Raw genomic sequence first — 21,395 nt, 5'->3', positions numbered from 1 at the left:
TCTTGGCAAAGAAAGATATGAAGCATAAACGGTATGTATTTCCTCTGATGCCCGTGACTGACGTGTTAACCGTAGGATTTATATTAGACAAATGTAATCCAGTGCAGTTCTGGTTAATTAGTTTAATATACATGAATTCAGTAAAACACATTTTCTGATCACCTGCTTAGCTTAGCCGAGTTCCAGGAGAAGAAAAGAAACACTATCGAGGAGGACGAGTCGTAATACTAACTCTACTATACACAGCATGTATGGGATGGAAAAAGGACAAACTCCTTTAGCACATTGTTCAAAAGTCCAGATCCTATAATGTCATGAACAAATCATTGAACAATTTGGTGTTGTAGATAGTTTATTCACATGCATAGTGAAAATGGTCATATTTTAAATTTCATTACATTTTCTTGGTTATCTTTATTGAATTGTGAAGAGTTAAAGTTCAAAGGAACAATATAACTAAGAATAAACTTAGATTTATAACAACAAAAATCAACTAAATGTAAAAAACGGACATCAAATTAATTCAATTTAATCCGAAGAACGATCAGCATGTACCGTAAATGTTAATTAACACGGTAAAACCAATTATTGATAAACTCAATAATACATTTGTCATTTCCACCATTTTGGTTCAAATGTCCTGAAACTGACCTTCATCCTACAATTACAGTTAAAAACTATGATGGATTTATGGAATTGGACCCACAATCGATGAAGGACCTTAATGACTCATGTCTGAGCGTCACTCTTATTTTAGATAACCGGAACAACAGCGCCCTCTGCTGTCAACAACCTCCTCTACAAGAAGGATTTATGTTCAATGACACTCAGTGTTTACGATGGTCACGCTTGTCTTGTCACTTCCATTGTGACCAAAAGATGAATATGTACAGAGCAGTGGGTCACGGGCCTGGAGTGTGAGAACCTTATGGAAGGTGAATTTGTTTACATAGAATAACTTCTGTCAAATTCAGAGCAGGTCTGCTCGGTGGGAGTGGATCTGTTACCAAGGTACAGGTAATCCAGGGCGTCCACTGCCTGTTCTTATGGGATCTATAGAGAAAAACACAAATAAACATTATATATTTACTGTAAAGAGGTGTGAAAAAAATAGGATTTGAAAAATAACTCATCTTACATCATTAACACACGACTGCCAACATAATCTTTATTGAAAACAGAAGTATTTACAAAATCAAATCTCAGGATGAATGAATCCATTAAACACCTCAGTTAGTTTTATATTTTTATTGCTTAAATTCTTATTAAATTTTCAGTGAAAACTAGATGAGATAAAGCCTTAAAGTTAAGTTCTTCCAGATGATTTGACCTGAATGAGAGTAGAGTGGCTGAAGAGGGGTCAGAGGTCATCCATCATGGCCAGCAGGTCGTCTCCTTTGTTGTCACTCTGGTTTTCTTCGTCTTTTTCGCTGAACTGTCCGACGATCCGAGCCAGCTCGGTCACAGTCTGCTCGTCCTGCAGCGGGAAAAACCCTTCATGTTTCAAACCTTCAGCAGTGTGAGGAGACGTTTCCCAGAGCGACACCAACCAACCTGCACCGCCTGGATGTTTATCACTCCGAACAAAGGACGCTTCCATTCACACGAAGGGCCCCTGACACACGAGAGGAAAACAAAGGCAAAGAACTAAGTTCAATAATTAAAAAGTAACCAAACGTTTGAGTAAAAGTAAGTTAAAAAATAAATATATATATATATATATATATATATATATATAAAAACAACCAAGTAAATAAATAAGTTAGAGTAAATTTAGATAATTAAAAAAAAAACTTTCAAATAAACAAGTAAAAGTAAACACAAAAACTAGGTAAAATTAAATAAACAAAAGTATAAGTAACCAAAATAAGTTAAAATATTTAGTGAAACATGACCCCCAAAAAACTACGTCACAGTTCGGGTAAGTTAAGAAAAATATGTTTTAAAAAAGTAGTTTTGTTCCAAAAACAAGATGGAAGTTTGACAATGTGAACGTTTGACTGCCGTCGCCATGGTAACGACCGTCATATCGATTTCATCTTTTAACTGAAATCTTTGTTATTTTCCTGAATTCAACCAAACAGACACTCGATCCTGTATTTGGTCTTTAAATCCAACATCTCTGGGAAAGTTTGTCAGTTTGTCCAAAAGCATGACAACACGACAGGCGAGCACTCACGCCTCCTCTTCCTCCTCCTCTTCCTCCTCCATGTCGAACAGGCTCATCCGAAAGCTCGCCTCGGGAGCCGGAGACTTCTCGGTGTCCATGCTGCCCATCAGACGGGCCAGCAGGTTCAGCTCCTCCTTGGCCAGCAGGTTGGGGGTGTTGTCTGCCTGGGGGGGGGGTCACACTGGACTGTAGCACTGTTCACTGTTTCCCCAAAGAATTCCTTCTAAACGCCACTGAGCGGGTGGGAAGTGGGAAAAACACTTGTGAACGCTGTAACTGGTAACTAGACATTGGGAGTGTCCTCGGGTCCCTGAAGCCGACTCATCATGACTCCCCCCCAACTGGGAACTTCCCAAACCAATGCCAGACTTCCCGTTGATACCTTAAGTGACGGAGGTCTGGTTGTCTGCGTCTCCTCTGGATGCTCCACGTTGTACCTTTAAGGATGGAAACACAAAGATCACCTGATCTGTTGGTGTTCGCCGGGAGTTTTATGACTGTCACAGAAATTACAATCCAACTTGGTCGTCACACAAAAACAACAAACAAAACAACAGCATCACCTAGTGGCCCAACATGAAAACTACATTGTTTTCAGTGTTTCCAACGTTGCCTTGGAAACGGACAATAATTCTACAACGTTGCCGTGTAAATGCTAATGTGTCGATGCTAATAGCACTTGCGATTTCACTTGAAACGATGTCGTGTAAACGAGGTCACAGCCAGAGCCTTCGAAAGTGCTGCAGTACCAGGCAGCTCCGGTGGAGCTGCCTGGTACTGCAGCACGCCATCTGTCCTCCGCCATCTTGGATTCTACCCGTGTTCTTGTCACAGCACTCTTTGCAGCGCGGGTGTTGTCACTGTGGGTGGTCTTAATGTTGTGGCCGGTGGGTGTGCGTACATGTTGAGGCCGAGCCTGGTTCCTCTGGCGCCGTGCAGCTCAAACGACCCGGGTCTGACGGAGTGGCTGTAACTTCCTCCCTCAGGAAACTGGCAGCGTCTCAGCTCGCGCCCCTTCCAGTCGAACGTCCTGCAGCCTCAGGGAGAACATGGAGCCTCAGGGAGAACATGGAGCCTCAGGGAGAACATGAAGCCTCAGGGAGAACATGAAGCCTCAGGGAGAACATGGAGCCTCAGGGAGAACATGAAGCCTCAGGGAGAACATGAAGCCTCAGGGAGAACATGCAGCCTCAGGGAGAACATGAAGCCTCAGGGAGAACACGGGGCCTCAGGGAGAACATGCAGCCTCAGGGAGAACATGCAGCCTCAGGGAGAACATGAAGCCTCAGGGAGAACATGGAGCCTCAGGGAGAACACGGGGCCTCAGGGAGAACATGAAGCCTCAGGGAGAACATGGAGCCTCAGGGAGAACATGCAGCCTCAGGGAGAACATGGAGCCTCAGGGAGAACATGCAGCTTGAGGGAGAACATGGAGCCTCAGGGAGAACATGCAGCCTCAGGGAGAACATGAAGCCTCAGGGAGAACATGGAGCCTCAGGGAGAACATGAAGCCTCAGGGAGAACATGGAGCCTCAGGGAGAACATGGAGCCTCAGGGAGAACATCCAGGCCGAGGGAGAACATGGAGCCTCAGACACTCGGGACGTTCACTCTGTGTTGGTGCAGGTTCACCTACGTACCTGATGGTCCCGGGAACTTCGATCCCATGAGGCACCGGGCCCGACGTCGGCAGAGCAAAACGCCCGTTTGGATTTTGGATTTTCATTTTAAGAAACAGTGAAACCTAAAAGGAGGCCGAAGCAATAAGACCAGGATAAGCAGTCGGTTCCAGTCTGATGGACTTTAAGGTTCGTGTTTGAACTCACTCGGACGTGAAGGTCCTGCAGGAATATGAGCAACGTTTGTCTGAGCAGCTGAAATTCTCCTTCTGACAAGGTGGAGTAAACCTGAGCGAGGATCACAAACCGGTCACACGGGTCATAGAACAAAGAGTCGGACAGAAAAGGCAGAACCAGACTGGTGGTTTGGACTCCACCTCCAGGATCCTCCTCTGCGTCTCCTCCGCCTGGTTCTCCACCGCCGGCGTGTCCCTCACCAGCTGCCGCATGGCGTCCATGTGGTTGTAGGAGACGAGCAGCAGGTCTCTGGGCCGCGGACACACCAAGACCTGGTACTTGAACGCCATGAGCATGAGCTCGTAGAGCTGCAGGAAGACACACACTCGTTCAGCTCCGCCAGCCAAGGTGCTGAACTTAAACACTGACGTCACCATGAGCAGCAACATGAAGGACTTCAGCTGGAATCAAGCCGACAGTAAGAGTCATTTTCATTCGATTGAGGATTTCCCAGGTTTCCGTTCATCGATCCACTCGTCTGTCCCGTCACTTCTTCCGTCTGTTGATCCAAAAAGCTGGAAAAACTGAATTTACTCAGATTTTGTAAAACCACATTAAACCAGTCTTGGCTCCATGGCGACTGTTTGTACTTGACCTTGATCCTGAATCCCTGAAGGGGAACCTTCCCCAGGTGGAGGACTCGTGTTCCGGATGGAGGACGGATCCTGAGATCAGCTGCAGTAAAGGCGTCACGGTACCGGACTGCTGTGCTGAGGAGGATTGTGTAGAACTCCAGAGAGGTCTTGGTCTCCTGACCACATTTTCAAGGTCTTGGTCTTGATTTGGTCTTGACCCCTTGAAGTTTTGGTCTTGGGACACTCTGGTCTCGGTCTGTGGCTCAGTTGGTAGAGCAGTCGTCTCTCCATCAGAGGGGTGCAGATTCTTATCTCCACTTGTCCACATGCCAAAGTGTCTTTGAGCAAGACACTGAACCCCAAATTCCTCCCAATGGATTAACTTCGCCTTGCATGTTGACAGAATGTGTGAATGTGACCAACCCCCACCCCCCCAACCTGTGGTCAGCAACTCTGGGTTTAAGACCGACAGAACAAGATGGCGGATTGAAGTAGTGGGTTTCCTCTGCAGGGTGAGACGTCACTCTTCAGGATAGAGTGAGAAGCTGCTAACATACAGTATATCTGCTCCGTGGCTCTACAAGATCCTACAAGACTCTACAAGACTCTACAAGACTCTACAAGACCCTACAAGACTCTACAAGCCTCTGCACGACTCTACAAGACCCTACAAGACTCTACAAGACCCTACAAAACTCTACAAGACTCTACACGACTCTACAAGACTCTACAAGGACGACGCATGTTAGAAGATGGATGAATGTTGAAGACACAGGGAGAGGTGACGGTGGACCCAACATCTGGATCTGGACTGAACTATGTGGTTGATAGGTAAAGGACTAGAAGTGATCTAAAGGCAGGAACCCGGACGTGGCAGCGTCTTTACGTGTCCCTGGTGTTTGTCACTCACCCGGTCCATGCTGGCTGGGTTCAGCCTCATGATGGAGGCGTGTGCGAGACGGGTCAGCACCGTTTTCATGGTCCGGTGAGAATACAGCTGCTGAGGCTTCAGGAGTTCGTCCATGAAAGATTTGCTGAACAGAGTCCCGGCGATGTCTCCCAACACTGAGGACAGACGGGAGACCAAACTGACTGATAACCAGTTCATCTTCGGTCACAGTGTTTGATCAACAGTCCGCTTCATGTTCCAGCCTGATTGTTAAGAACTTTTATGAAGTTCATGTTTTGTATTTGGCTGAGGGAGTTTACTGTGTAGAACTCACATGATTCTGATATCGTTTGTACAAAACCTGAAGCTTCGATGACGTGAACTGATCCAGTGACTCTGACGTAGTTTGGAAGTCAGTAATGTTCTAAAATGTCGAGGAAAGTTCCTGCTAGAATGAATAAAATCAAAGTTCTCAGAAGATCCAGGGAAACACCGACACCAGGTATGTGTTGATTTGAAGAGAGACATTGTCTCTGGTTAGTTATGTTGGAATATCAAAGACTAAAATAACTTGTGATATCCAAGACAAATATGTAATGATTCATTTCAAAAAGTGTTTTTTATTCAGACTTATTATTACATATTATTTTACATAATGAATATTTTGTGAAGCGACTCCATAATAAAGTTGGACGTCACAGATAATCAGCAGAACATTTTAAAATGATTCTCCTACTTTATTGATGTCAGTGGGGAAGTACTGTGGGTATTCTCTTCCTGTAGTAAAGTATGTATTTCAGTTATTGCTTTTAGATTAATCAGGACTTTCAAATGTAGAATCTGGACGGTACCTCGCTTCCTGTCATTCTCTGACCAAAGTCCTGGATTCATCATGTGAGAAAAGAGAGAAAACACAGAACAGATGTGTTGTTGAGCGTGAGGAGATGTGAGAAGTTAATCTGTCAGATTATAATCTAACAGCTATGGCGAGCTAACAGGGCTGAGGGACGACCGAGGGTCTACAGACTCCTCCTACCAACCTAACTTCTCTACCGAGGGTCTACAGACTCCTCCTACCAACCTAACCTCTCTACCGAGGGTCTACAGACTCCTCCTACCAACCTAACCTCTCTACCGAGGGTCTACAGACTCCTCCTACCAACCTAACTTCTCTACCGAGGGTCTACAGACTCCTCCTACCAACCTAACTTCTCTACCGAGGGTCTACAGACTCCTCCTACCAACCTAACCTCTCTACCGAGGGTCTACAGACTCCTCCTACCAACCTAACTTCTCTACCGAGGGTCTACAGACTCCTCCTACCAACCTAACCTCTCTACCGAGGGTCTACAGACTCCTCCTACCAACCTGATCTCTCTACCGAGGGTCTACAGACTCCTCCTACCAACCTGATCTCTCTACCGAGGGTCTACAGACTCCTCCTACCAACCCACCCTCTCTACCGAGGGTCTACAGACTCCTCCTACCAACCTAACCTCTCTACCGAGGGTCTACAGACTCCTCCTACCAACCCACCCTCTCTACCGAGGGTCTACAGACTCCTCCTACCAACCTAACCTCTCTACCGAGGGTCTACAGACTCCTCCTACCAACCCACCCTCTCTACCGAGGGTCTACAGACTCCTCCTACCAACCTAACCTCTCTACCGAGGGTCTACAGACTCCTCCTACCAACCCACCCTCTCTACCGAGGGTCTACAGACTCCTCCTACCAACCTGATCTCTCTACCGAGGGTCTACAGACTCCTCCTACCAACCTAACCTCTCTACCGAGGGTCTACAGACTCCTCCTACCAACCCACCCTCTCTACCGAGGGTCTACTGACTCCTCCTACCAACCTAACTTCTCTACCGAGGGTCTACAGACTCCTCCTACCAACCTGATCTCTCTACCGAGGGTCTACAGACTCCTCCTACCAACCCACCCTCTCTACCTTTCTCTGAATTGTCCTCGGACGTGTTGTGAGTTCGCAGCCGCTGGTCCAGGATGTAAAGCATCTCCCCTCCCAGATTAATGAAAACCAGAGGCAGCGCCCTCACAGACATGATGGGGGGAAGAACTCCGTCAGTCAGAGCGTTAAAATCAGCCGAGCACCTCTGTCATGGCGAGGACGTTATCTGACGGTTCCGGCACCTCATCTGATCGAGCTGCTGCAGATAAAGTTCCTCACTAAGAAGCAACAGGTGGCAGGAGGAGGATCAGCAGGCAGAAGCTTATTGGCTGATCAGGCTGACGTGACGCCGGCAGAAGATAAAGCAGCTGAAAGCAGCCGGTCCAAAACAACACAAACAAGAACAGGAACAAGCTGCTGGAACTCTGCAGACCGACTCTGCAATCTGTCCTAGTGATGCTAACAGATGCTAACAGACGCTAACAGATGCTAACAGACGCTAACAGATGCAAATAGATGCTAACAGATGCTAATATATGCTAACAAAGAACTTCAGCTCATCCCACAAATTCTTCCTCCGTGAACAAACTGAAGAACTCGTCTCCACATATGATGAAGTTTTCTTGTGTAATTAGATCGATTTTTTTCTTTTTTAGATGTTTTTCACCACACAGTTAAAACAATTTGCAGTTTCTTTATAAACGTCAGAAAACACAATTTTTTGTTTTTGTGACTGTAATTTAGATGTTTAGGTTAATTGAATTTTCAAATACATGCATTCATTAATTCTTTATTCCCTTTTGTGTAATTTTTTAAAGAATTGTTTTCTCCATCATTTTTTCCCTCCAAAATGTTATATATTATTTAGTTTTTATTTTATTTTTCTTCAGACAACAAGAGTTTGGGGTTTAATTGTAGTTAAGGTGTTGAGGTTAATTCACCTTCATAGAGATGCTTTTGTTTTAATTTCTTCTTGTATAATATATGTTTTTTAAAGACAATTTATTTAATAATTGAGTAATACAATTTCCAGTTTGTGTTTGACTGACTTCTAGTATATATATATATATGTGTGTGTGTGTGTGTGTGTGGATGTGTGTATATATACGCGTGTATATGTCTGTGTGTATATATACTGTATGTATATATTATGTTGAGGTTATAGGTGCATTTATTAGTTTTTTTATTTTTATTAGTTATATATATATATATATTTGATATTTCTGTGTTTTTCATAACGCAGGTAAAACAACTTCCGGTTTGTGTGTCACGGTTGGCTTTATCTTTTATTGTGAAAGGATCCCTCGTGCCGCTGTTTGCTGAGTCAGAAAAAAAGGAAAAAAGAAAAGAAAGAAAAACTTCCTGAAGTCGAGTCAAAGTGATCCGGAGACTCGAGGAGGAACTTTGGGTCGGTTCGGATCCACTCTGAGGAACCTGGAGCTGCAGAACAAACCTTTTAGTAAAACTCAGGTCAGTTTGTTTTCTACTTCAGTTTCTCACCAAAGAGAAAAACTGCTTCAGTTTCAGTTTGTTTTAATTCATTTAAACAGCGTGAGACATTTAGAATCCTTCTGAAGACTGTTTTCTTATTTAGTGGATTAATAAACATTAAAATCTCCTTTTTAAGGGTCAAACTGCCAGTTTATGTCCAGTAAGTTTAGTTATTAAACTTTAAATCCAAAACTAAATCTCAAATGTGAAGCTTTTCCTCTTAAATCAAATCTACTTTAAATCGTGAGATAGAAACAGAAAATGGTTTTTGAATTTAAGAATGACTTCGATGCTACTTTAGGTTGTTTTAATGTGACTTGACTGGATTGATTTAATAAAGTTTCCTTGAATGAGAAAATAATCAACGTTTGAATCCAAAGTGTTTCAGATTTATACGTGTTCAAATAATTAAAAAAGGTTTTTTCATTAAGATTTCAGTTTTTATACTTGAAATTAAATAATAATCTTAGATTCTGTATTTTTTTTTTAAATTTCAACTAATAAAAAACCCTATAATTGATTTATTTGCAACTGAAAGAAAACTAGATAATATTAATAGATAATATTAAACTTAATTGAGTGAAAACCCCAATAAGACATAAGACATTCACACTTTACTGAAAACTAAATGCAGGAAATTAATGAAAATGACATAAGTTAACTTAAAAGTGTTAAATCCACCGTTCATGGATGAATAAATGAAATTAAAGCAGGATAGTGAACTGGAAATGTTCACAAGTGACAAGTGAATGAGAAAACAGCACATTTTTATTAATAAGTCAAAGTTACAGAAATAAACACATTTAAATTACACAAAAAATGAATAACGAGTAATAATTCACATTATGCGACAGAATATATGTGCTCTCACAGGAGTGTAAAATAATAATCCAACAGATTAAAAGAATTAAAGATGAGTAACTTTAAAGCATCAACAGTAATAATTTATCAGAATGAAATTCATGAAGAACTGAAAAGTTACTTTTTGCTAATTTAAGTGTTTTTTTATATTTTAAAATGATATTTTATTTTTTGTGTATTAATCTATAAATACAGTCTGAAACCGTGTTTTTTGAATAATCTGGAGGATTGTGTTTTTCCCAGCAGATTTTAATCTAAATTAAAAGAAAGAAGTTACAAGTACTGATTCTAACCTGCATCTTTAAAAACGTTTAATATTTACAGCAGCTGAAAGAAAATCTAACGGGTCAAAGTTACTAAAGTCACTAAAGTCACTAAAGTTACTAAAGTTACTAAAGTTACTAAAGTTTTCCATCATTTTGTTTCATTTATTTGAATTAAATCGGTCAAACTGACCAGAAAGTGTCGTCTTTAATGAGTTTTAACTTTTAAATTGAATAAAATGTCACAATTTATCCGATTTTATGAGACGTTTGATTCAGAATTTCAATATTTTAAAACAAATAATTGTCATGAAGTCATCAGAGAAACATGATGAGAATTATAGAAGTTAAAAGAATGAAAAGTTGTAATTAAGTGTAATTGTATAGATTTAATCAGGTAATAATCTCATGAACTGAAATGAGTCCAGATTACAACGTGACCTATTTGAAGGGTTCCAGGCAGTGGAGTGTTTCCACTGCAGGATCCGGCTTCACTTCCACTTCTGGATTAAATTTCATTATTTATATTTCAAATAAAAAAAACCTTCATGTCTGCGAGCCGACGGCTTTTCTTTGGTTTCCTTTGTGTTTCGTTGGTAAAGATGGATTATTTCAGCTCAGCTGTTCACAGTAAAGCTCTTTAAGGTTCTATTGAAGGTTCCAGGTACTTTTGGAACAGATTGGACCTCCGGTCATTTGTAATCTGATTACTGAAAGAGGTGCGCTGTCTCTTCCTGTCAGGAGCAGCATGCAGATGTTTTCCTCCTCCCAGCTGTGCGCTCATGGATTAAACCCACCCGAGTGAGATGCACCCTGGTGAGGCGGCGGCCCCGCCGGCCCCCGCGGCCCCCGCGGCCCCCCCGGCCCCCCCGGCCCCCTGGCTGGACTTCTTCCACAAGCTGGGCTACTCCACGGCTCAGGTGCAGGCGGTGCAGCAGAGCGTCGGCGCCTCCTCCGACACCAACACGGTTCTGGGGCGACTGGTGAGAGCCGGGGCCGGCCGGGACCCCCCCCGCGGCCCCCCCACCGGCCCACCGCTCACCACCATGTCTGTGGTGGTGCCCCGAGGGGAGCCCCCCCCGGTGACCCCCACCGTGCTGCTGCCGCTGCCGGGGCGCGGCGAGGAGAGCGGCGGGGAGGAGGAGGACGTTCTGAGAGCCGTGGTGATCGACGGGAGCAACGTGGCCATGAGGTGAGAGGAGGAGGAAGAGGAGGAGGAGGAGCAGGAGGAGGGAGGAGGAGGAGGAGGAGGAGGACGGGGAGGGGGAGGAGGAGCAGGAGGAGAAGGAGGAGGAGGAGGAGTGGGGGGGGGGGGGGGGGGGGTCGTTCACACAACATTTTCAAGTGAAAATGGAGAAACTTCTGGTGGTTTAGTTTAACAACACTTTTTAAAAATGCTCCGTCTCCATGGAAACGCAACTTTATTGAAACGCTGCTACTGCACATGTGCAACAGGACCGTCATAAATAGTTCTTGGTGAGAATAGTCCATACCAACATGCAGTGGGGGTCCCTGAGCAAGACTGACCCCCCCCCCCCCCCCCCAGCTCCCCGGGACTCACTTGTAGAAGAGCTTATTAATCTGAGTGGTTCTCCTGGTGCAATAACATGTAGATAATCCAGCCTGGTCGTCTGTCCACTAGGATTGTGTGTGTGTGTGTGTGTGTGTGTGTGTGTGTGTGTGTGTGTGTGTGTGTGTGTGTGTGTGTGTGTGTGTGTGTGTGTGTGTGTGTGTGTGTGTGTGTGTGTGTGTGTGTGTGTGTGTGTGTGTGTGTGGTTTCAATATGAAAACAACCAGCAGCACCAACTTGTGGCCCAACATTTAAACTACATCTTTTCCGAACGTTGCCGTGGAAACGCAAAACAAAAAACACATAAACGATGCGTTTTTTCTCTTGAAACACAGAAATGTTCATTCTGCAGGACAAACTTTAGAAATAATGATTTTCAGACATCAGTCGTCAAGAAAAAGTGAAAAATTAACTTGTTAAAGCATCAAAAAGTGACAATTTTCTGTTTTCAACATTTTATAGGAACTGATCGATTTATAAACTGTTTAATCGTCTGGTTAAGGAAACGTTTTAATGTTTTATCTGATCAGTTATTGAGAGAAAGTCTAAAATGTAAAATTGCAAAATCATTGAAATGTGATGATTTGCTGCTTTTTCCAGTATTGTAGTTAATATTCACAGCTTTTATAAATAGTTTATATATTAATTTATGATGATTTATGACAACAAATTTTTTTTGAATTAAGTGTTTTTAAACATTTGAACATAGATTATTTATAGATTATTTATAGATTATTTATATAGTACTTTAAACAGCAATACACTCCTAAGAGTTTAAATTGAACAAGTTTTGTCTTTATGTTTGCTATTTACTATTGTGATTAGTTCATAATTAATATTTGATAAATTAGTTATATTTCAGCTGAAATGTTTAAAAAAGGAGAATTGTTTTGAGACGCATTTCATTTTCTCTGTTTTCATCAACTTCAGCTTCAGTCTGTCGATTATCGACCAGAAACGTTCCAGTCAGACGGTAAAACTCCAGTGAATCCGCTGGTTTTTTACCTTTTTTTTCTGTCTTCAAGCCTCAATAATCTGTAAAATAATCTGTAAAATAATCTGTAAAATAATCCGTAAATAAATCATTATTTCATAGCTTTTTTATTTAAAAAAAGAATAAGTTTGCTGCAGGGAAACATGATTAGTAATAAAGGTTTGTAATAACGCCAGTAATCATCCTTTTAATGAGAATTTAATGAGACACAGTGAAAGCTGCTGTGTGTGTGTGTGTGTGTGTGTGTGTGTGTGTGTGTGTGTGTGTGTGTGTGTGTGTGTGTGTGTGGTGTGTGTGTGTGTGTGTCCACGCCCTGCCGTCAGCAGCGGGTTCAGGCACGTTGTCATTCTCTCACTATGCAAATCAGAGTGGAGCTCCAGAACAGGAACCGGCCCGGCAGCATTCACCGCCAGCTGCAGGTGAAAAGTTCGAAGCCTGCCCCGGGGCTCTTTAGCCAGGCACTGCAGAGCCGGAGTACTGGAACTCCAAGCCTCGTCTCCACTGCACAGAATGTTCAGGTGTCATATAGAACCTGAACCCCGGGTCACTTTTCTATATAGAACCTGACCCCGGGTCACTTTTCTATATAGAACCTGAACCCCGGGTCACTTTTCTATATAGAACCTGAACCCCGGGTCACTTTTCTATATAGAACCTGACCCCGGGTCACTTTTCTATATAGAACCTGAACCCCGGGTCACTTTTCTATATAGAACCTGAACCCCGGGTCACTTTTCTATATAGAACCTGACCCCGGGTCACTTTTCTATATAGAACCTGAACCCCGGGTCACTTTTCTATATAGAACCTGAACCCCGGGTCACTTTTCTATATAGAACCTGACCCCGGGTCACTTTTCTATATAGAACCTGAACCCCGGGTCACTTTTCTATATAGAACCTGAACCCCGGGTCACTTTTCTATATAGAACCTGAACCCCGGGTCACTTTTCTATATAGAACCTGACCCCGGGTCACTTTTCTATATAGAACCTGAACCCCGGGTCACTTTTCTATATAGAACCTGAACCCCGGGTCACTTTTCTATATAGAACCTGAACCCCGGGTCACTTTTCTATATAGAACCTGAACCCCGGGTCACTTTTCTATATAGAACCTGACCCCGGGTCACTTTTCTATATAGAACCTGAACCCCGGGTCACTTTTCTATATAGAACCTGACCCCGGGTCACTTTTCTATATAGAACCTGAACCCCGGGTCACTTTTCTATATAGAACCTGAACCCCGGGTCACTTTTCTATATAGAACCTGAACCCCGGGTCACTTTTCTATATAGAACCTGACCCCGGGTCACTTTTCTATATAGAACCTGAACCCCGGGTCACTTTTCTATATAGAACCTGAACCCCGGGTCACTTTTCTATATAGAACCTGACCCCGGGTCACTTTTCTATATAGAACCTGAACCCCGGGTCACTTTTCTATATAGAACCTGACCTCTAATATGAAACTTTACCTTTTGCTAAAAAGATGTTCTCATGTAGACATTTAATATAAATATTACTTGTTTCATGTCATAAGCCACTGCTTTTGTGTATTATTACTTTCCTTTCATATACACACTTTCAAAATAAGACACTAGTAAATGTCCGTATACAAAATAGAAATATTAACTTGTTTATAAAATTAATTCCTAAAATTACATCTCAAGACTAAACAATGCTAAAGGTGTATTACTTAGAGTACACATGCGAGAGGTACATTTTTATAACTAAATTATACATCAGATATTTTAATGTTATATCTGCAGAAGTTGTGGTACCAACAGAACCGAACCAAAGGGTTCAGATTTCCCCCCCCCCTTCTGTTGGGGAACCCGGCACGACCGGCGCCGCCCGGATCTGTTTGATGGTTTTGTTCAGGTCGGGAGGTTGGACCAGTCCGGAGGCTTTTTTCTTGAAATTCTTCTTCTCCTGTCTGGATTCAGCCACGGAAACAAGGAGGTCTTCTCCTGTCTGGGAATTCAACTCGCAGTCAACTTCTTCCTGGACCGAGGCCACGACGACGTCACCGTGTTCGTCCCCTCCTGGAGGAAAGAGCAGCCGCGGCCCGACGTGCCCATCACTGGTAGAGCATCACAGAGCTGCTCCTCCTCCTCCTCCACCTTCTCTTCCTCCTCCTCCTCCTCCTCCTCCTCCTCCACCTCCTCCTCCTCCACCCCTTCCTCCTCCTCCTCCTCCTCCTCCTCCTCCTCCTCCTCCTCCTCCACCCCTTCCACCTCCTCCTCTTCCTCCTCCTCCTCCTCCTCCTCCTCCTCCTCCTCCTCCTCCTCCTCCTCCTCCTCCTCCTCCACCCCTTCCTCCTCCTCCTCCTCTTCCTCCTCCTCCTCCACCCCTTCCTCCTCCTCCTCCTCCTCCTCCTCCTCCTCCTCTACCTCTTCCTCCTCTTCTTCTATTTTTTTGTGTTTTATAAAAATTCAGCGATTCATTTATTCCTCGTCTACTCTTTCTTCTCCATCTTCTTCCCGTCCGTCTTCACCTTTTCTTCATTTTCTCATCATCTCTATCTTCTTTTTGTTCTTCTTCTTTCTTCATCTTTATGATTCTCCTTTTTGTTGTTTTTCTTTTCGTTCTTTTTTACTTTCCCTCCTTCATCTTCTTCATTCTTTTGTTTTTCTTCTTTGTGTTCATCGTCTCTCTTGGTCTTTCTCTCTTTTCTCTCTCGTTCATTTCTCTGTTTCCTCCATAACACTACAATGACTCCATTGTTTCCAGTCCTATCTGTTGCTGTCTGAGTTGCTGTGTGAACGTTGATCTTTCGGTTTATCAGATAAAGATAAAGATGCTCGGTCGGTTTTCTTCTCGCGTTGAGACGTAGAGTTTAATCTCGGTCTGTCGTTTCACTCTGGAGACGTGAGCGAGGGGTTTCCCAGCACTCTGTGACACACATTGGAAACCATGTGAGCTGTTTCTCTCTCCCACATCCAGAGCGCTGCTTGTTTGCTCTTCAGATCTCTGGCTGATAAAACCTCCAGTTCCAGGAAGTGCGTTCAGAGTCTTCAGTTAATTAGTCAGTCTTCAGTGGGGAAATACCCACGTTCAGAGCTGGCCACCCGCCACTTCCTGAACCACCATGGTAAAACCAGACCTACTTTATTTAGGTCACTTCACTTGGAGATATGTCGGGTGGTGACGAGAACGAGGTTTCAAACGGGACTGAAGCTAAAGCCGTGATCTGCTGGGCTGTCGGTTTTAAAGGTTTCATTGTTGATTAAAGGAGTGATTACCTTTTCCCTTGTTCAAACGTGTTTTATTCCTGGACCTCAGTTGAAAACCCGGCGTTTGAACGTGGCTGAGTTTTCTCATTTGGGCTCTTTGTTCAAATCAGAATCGCCCACAAGGGGGCGCACTCCGGAGCGGGAGATTTTGATTGTGCTCCGTGTTGCTGTCATCACCGGAGGCTAACATCACAAACCCACCCGCTAGAGGTTAGCTGCTAACGGCAGAGCTCGCGTTTCGATGTGCTGCTCTGTGTCGGGGATGGTGGTGGATGGTCGATGGTGTTCTCCCGGTGTTAACGTAAAAACGATTCGTGGTGGTGTAAACGGAGCCTCAGACTCTCTGGTGAACATTGTAGACTTATGATGTGAATATGTGATTTTTAGCGACAGACGTGTGAACCCACCAGCACCCCCTACTGCTTCAACGTAGCAACTTCATTGTTTTCAGCATTTCTGCTGTTTCCGTGTTAACAGACGTTTCTGAAACAAAAAGCGATGTGTTTTCACTTGAAATGTTGCCGTGGCAACGGGGTCTGATTGTATTTCTGTGCACAGATCAGCACATCCTGCGAGACCTGGAGAGGAGGAAGATCATGGTGTTCACGCCGTCACGCCGGGTGGGTGGCAAACGTGTGGTCTGCAACGACGACTGCTTCATCGTGAAGCACGCCTTCGAGTCGGACGGCATCGTGGTGTCCAACGACCTGTACCGGGACCTGCAGGGAGAGAAGCCCGAGTGGAAGCGCTTCATCGAGGAGCGGCTGCTCATGTACTCCTTTGTCAACGACAAGTCAGTCCCGTCTCGCTGTCGAGCGCTGACATGAAGGAGGCAACGGACGATAACGTGTTGGATTCTCTCTCTGACGCAGGTTCATGCCTCCCGACGACCCCCTCGGCCGACACGGACCAACGCTCGACAACTTCTTACGGAAGTTTCCGAAGACTCCGAAAAAACAGCTGTGTCCTTACGGTGAGAAAACCTCCAACAAAAACTGTTAAAGGTCTCACTTTGTAAACAATCTCACATCATCAGCAGAGATCCAACAACATTGTATTCAAAGTGTATTTCCCCAATTCCAGCCTTTGTCCTGAATGTCAGTCTAAAAGTCCCTCTAGTGGCTCAGCTGAGAACAGGCTGATTCTGTTTCTGTACCGGTAAATGCTAATGAGCCGTGTCTGGCCACGCCCACTCCGTGTCTGTTTTTCAGTATTGTTTGCAAGGAGAATAAATGCATGTAATTTTAGAGGAGGGTCAAAGTGAGTATCTACCACCAGAGGGAGTGGTTATATCCCCTAATGACATCATGAAGGGAAAATCTCTGAATCGACGGTATGAGCACACATTCGCTAAAAAGTGGAGCAAGAGAAGGAAATGACAGCCTTTCTTCACTTCGGGGGCTTCGTGCACAGGCTGAGGAGACGCATACGACTGTTAGAAGCCCTTTATGAAGTGAATGTTGTTCTTTGTGCGGGCTGAAACAAACGGATGTGCAAAGGGCCCGTTTACAAGATGTTTTCAAGTGAAAACTAAAAACGTTTTGTTGTGGTTTGGGGGCCTGTTCACACTACAACTGTGTTTTGAACTATTTGAGATGCTGCGACAGAGCACGCACACCACGACCGGGGTAGTTCTGCACATGCTCAGTAGAGCCAATCAGAACAAAGTTTCCTCCGTGGTGTCATGACTGTCTGTCCATATTCTCCTGAGGCTTGGTACTTTTATTGTGACAGCCACCATTGTGTGTAGTTTCATTAAGATGCTTTTTCACTTGAAAACGTGGTCTGTTCTTTGTTCGCCTCGTTCATCTCTCCAGGACGTCTTTACTTTAGTGTCTTTCGGTCATTTGCACTAGTTTTCACCTCTGATTCAGTGCAGTCATACCGAGTTCTTGAACTCCAGGTTGGAATGGTGAAGCAGCTCATGAGGTCATAAAAGTGTTTTAAATGTCTAAAAGTTGTTTAAAAAAGACGCGATGAGAGTGACTGAAGCAGGTTGCTTCTGTTTCAGGGAGGAAATGTACGTACGGGATCAAGTGTAAGTTTCTCCACCCGGAACGACTCAAACAGTCGACTCGCTTGTTGGCCGACGAGCTCCGGGACTGCGTCAGACATCCCATCTCGGTTCCCAAGCTGGCAGCTCCCGGTGAGGCGACCCCCGGTAAGGCGGCCCCCAGTAAGGCGGCCCCTGGTAAGGCGGCCCCCGGTAAGGCGGCCCCCTACGAGGCGACCCCAGGGCTCAGCCTGCTGCTGGTGGAGGACATGGCCAAGAAACTGACTCTGGGACACGACAGCAGCTCGTCCAGGAAAGAGAAGAGCGAGTTGCTGAAGCCGGCGCATCGCCCCGGGAAGAAGTCCTCGCCCAGGAGGGACAAGGTACACAGACACTTGTCCTCAGACTGCGAGTCGGCGCCGCACGGCGGCTCCCATGAGCAGCTGGACTCGGGTCTGGGCTCCATCGAAGGGTCTCCGGTGGAGCCGTCCTATGGGGGGCGCCACGCCGGCCCGCAGCAGTTCTGCTGCTCTCACGGGCCTCCGTCTCTGGGGGCACCACCGGCTTTCCACCCCTGCTGCGGCACCGACGTGCTCCCCTACGCTCACCCCGGTTACCATGGTTACTGCACCTACCCCGTCGGCATGGCAGCCTACGGCCAGCCCAAGGACTTCCAGCACAGCAGGATCCACCAGCAGCGGCCGCCATATTGGTCCGACCCTTTCCCCGCTCACCCCGCGGCGGTGCGCACGGTGCCGGGGGAGCACCGGCGCTGGGAGCCCGGTTTGAGTCCCAGCGGGGAGCAGAGGGAGGTGGTCCGCAAGAAGCTGCTGGCCATCTTCAGCTCGCAGCTGGTGGACGCCGCCATGGACATGTTCCCCCAGCTGATGGACCCGCAGCTGCTGGTGGCCGAGATCCTGGCGCTGCAGAGCCAGAACCGCTCGCTGAGGTGAGCCCACCCCGACAGCCGAGCCCCGCCGGAGCACAGCGTGGTGTCCGCCGGACGCTCCTCAGTCCCGTCAGCTGCCGAGTACCCGGCAGTGCGCCGTTGATACAACATGTCCAGACGAGCAGCGGACCGTAACCTTCCACTTCGCCAGCTTCACTTCTACGGCTTCGCTCAGCACGTTTCCACTCCCGTTAAGTCACCGCCGACACGGCCCAACCAGCCCGACGGGCCCGACGGGCCCCCGTGGCTCGTAAAAATAACTCCAGATGGTTAATGACGTCTGGAAACTTCAAGAAACTCCGAGAGAAGGAGCTTTAGGAACTTTGTCAGCGTTAAATCAGCCGACCGGTACTGACAGACGAAGCGATTCGAAAAAAGCAGAAAACAAAAACTTATTTCATGTTTTTAACAATTCTGCACACAACTGAAGAAAAAGGCTTGAAAACACTGAAAACTTACATTAAATTGAACAGAATTTAAAATATTGTTGTCCAGACTGCTGTGGAGGCTCACCTAATGAAGTGGAAACTTATGGTGTGGATGAAGCTGTGATGTTGTGTCATATTGGCACTGAGCACGTTACAGTCCAGCAGCTTCATCCACTCACTGTGTGTTTTATGAAACAGATCCAACATGGCCGCCCATGCAGCCTTCACAGATCTGCCTGTGCCTTATTTATAACATTTATTCTTTGTACTGTATGTACAGCACTACTGTATCATTGTGTTTTGTATTTTAATGTAAAGTTACAGGTGTGAATGACAATAAAATGAAATGAAAATGAGCTGAATACACATTTCTGTTGCTAAAAATGACATTTTAATGTCATAGCTCAACACTTTTTACCAGAAAGTCTGAGGCTCCGTTTCATCAACGTTTCAGGTAAAAAAACAACATTATTTTTGAATTTCTGTTTCAGAGTAGTTTTACAGTCACAGTTTTCAGTTTTGACTGAAGTGGTTGTGTAAACAGGTTCCAAGGTTCAGGTCACATCAGGTCACCAGCAAACACATTAATGCTCCTGCCAACATCCGGCACGGCCGTAATTACACACTACAGCTGTTTAGAAATGCAAACGTGACTTCAACAGGAGTGTCCTGCCTTCTTAGTTTTCAGTATCAACAACTTCATCTATTCTTTGACCTCAAATAGTGAAATAAATGTTTCATTGACTTATCAGAGTAACAGTCAAAGTGATTGACGGTGTAAATATTCAGTTTTTTTCTAAATGAGACACTTCATGTTATTACTGCTGTAACTCACACTGAGCTGTGAGACGGGAGTTTAGAGATTTTTTCAAATGTTTAAATTCAAATGATTTCAGTTAAATTAATTATCCATGATTGATTCTCATCAGTGTCATTATGAGACGTTTTCTCTTGTTTCCACCACAAGATGAGCTGAAGACAAGTGGAACAGGAGCCGACCCACAAGCCACCAGTTCAAATGTGGAACGTTTCCTGTTAGATAAAGAGAGACTGTAAACCAGGAAACCAACTTCTGGGTTTCTTTAATTTGTCTAATTCAAATAGAATATTTTCTCAACTAGCTGTATAATTGTAGTGTTAGCAATAGCGTTAGCCGCGTGGTCAGCACTCTGTCTATTGATTCACTCTAAATTCATCTGAAGTTACAGGAGTTGGTGGGAGGAAGATGCTCTTCAATCCAGATGTTTTTTTCACAAAACAGCTGAGATAAACTTGCAGCATGCGGACAGCTCTTAGCGAGGGAAGCTAACTGCTATTCAAGCACACTAATGCTAATCACAGCTACTCTGGATATGGGCTATCAAAATAAAATAAATAAATAAAATAAAAACAACAGAATAAAAAAAATAAATAAATTTAAATTTTTGGGGGAAAGAATTTTTAAAATTTAAATTACATTTATTTTAAATAAAAAAATCAAATGGGCTATTGCTAATGCTACTCCTAGCAGGACGACTGAGTTGATTCAGGATGAATGAACCTAATTTTGCAATAACAGAGATCAGCTACTGACAATGCAGCCGCATTTCCCTGTGCTATTGAGACGAAAAGACGTCCGAACAAAAAGTAAACAAAAGAATTGATAATAAGTTTTGACATTAAATAACTTTATTGTTCAGTAATTATCCTTGTGTTAAATGAAATGATAAAAGAAAACGTGACACCACAATCCAGACTCTTGTGTTGATCCCTTCGTTGTGCAGCTCTCTCCCTGGGTGTACTAATGAAACGGCCGCTTATTGTTAGGAATGTTTGAATATTAAAGGTTGAAAGCAGTCAGCTGTTAAAACGGCTGAGGGAGGAGTGCGTACGTGATCTCCTCTATATGCAAAGCAGACAGCTTATTGACTCCACGTGCTGAGCAAACTTCTCTGAACAAACATGAGCAGGCGCCGGTTGAGGTCCGCTCGGATGCCGGACCGTTACGGCAGATTAGCAGGAAGCAGGAGTTTTACTAGTTTTTACTAGTGAGGGTCCGGTCCGTTTACTCACTGCAGAACTTCAAGAAACTCAGACAAGAAACTGCTCGAAAACTACTCTGACAGTCTGAGAGTTATGAGCAAACTGTTCTACCTGCCAGCATGTCTCACACACACACACACACACACACACACACACACACACACACACACACACACACACACAC

At 44.6% G+C, this 21,395-nt stretch overlaps 2 protein-coding genes across 3 annotated transcripts; one reads left to right on the top strand and one right to left on the bottom strand.

Annotated features, from left to right (window-relative positions):
* Positions 1-109: 109 nt before the first annotated feature.
* oscp1a (organic solute carrier partner 1a) lies at positions 110-7,677 on the bottom strand. The gene is made up of 12 exons (XM_080484299.1): positions 7,445-7,677; positions 6,341-6,370; positions 5,511-5,665; positions 4,166-4,333; positions 3,996-4,076; positions 3,810-3,913; positions 3,072-3,200; positions 2,553-2,607; positions 2,180-2,334; positions 1,555-1,615; positions 1,331-1,477; positions 110-1,053 (listed from the first exon to the last, which is right to left on the bottom strand). The coding sequence occupies exons 1-11, from the start codon at positions 7,554-7,556 to the stop codon at positions 1,361-1,363; spliced, it is 1,167 nt and encodes a 388-aa protein (XP_080340425.1). The 5' UTR covers positions 7,557-7,677; the 3' UTR covers positions 110-1,053; positions 1,331-1,360.
* Positions 7,678-8,766: 1,089 nt separating this feature from the next.
* On the top strand, positions 8,767-19,538 carry zc3h12ab (zinc finger CCCH-type containing 12Ab). Of its 2 annotated transcripts, none has more exons than XM_080484153.1 (6): positions 8,767-8,872; positions 10,759-11,209; positions 14,530-14,669; positions 16,378-16,591; positions 16,692-16,792; positions 17,831-19,538. In XM_080484153.1, exons 2-6 carry the CDS (start codon positions 10,824-10,826, stop codon positions 18,763-18,765), a joined length of 1,776 nt encoding a protein of 591 aa, XP_080340279.1. In that variant the 5' UTR covers positions 8,767-8,872; positions 10,759-10,823; the 3' UTR covers positions 18,766-19,538. The 2 variants fall into 2 exon arrangements, with proteins under 2 accessions (XP_080340279.1, XP_080340278.1); XM_080484152.1 differs by having other exon boundaries at positions 8,769-8,872; positions 16,378-16,612.
* Positions 19,539-21,395: the final 1,857 nt, after the last annotated feature.

This window comes from Lipophrys pholis (assembly GCF_963383615.2).
Source record: "Lipophrys pholis genome assembly, chromosome: 17".
Classification (NCBI taxonomy): Eukaryota; Metazoa; Chordata; class Actinopteri; order Blenniiformes; family Blenniidae; genus Lipophrys; species Lipophrys pholis.
Note: the sequence above shows the minus strand (reverse complement) of the source record. Positions and strands in the feature narration are given on the sequence as shown.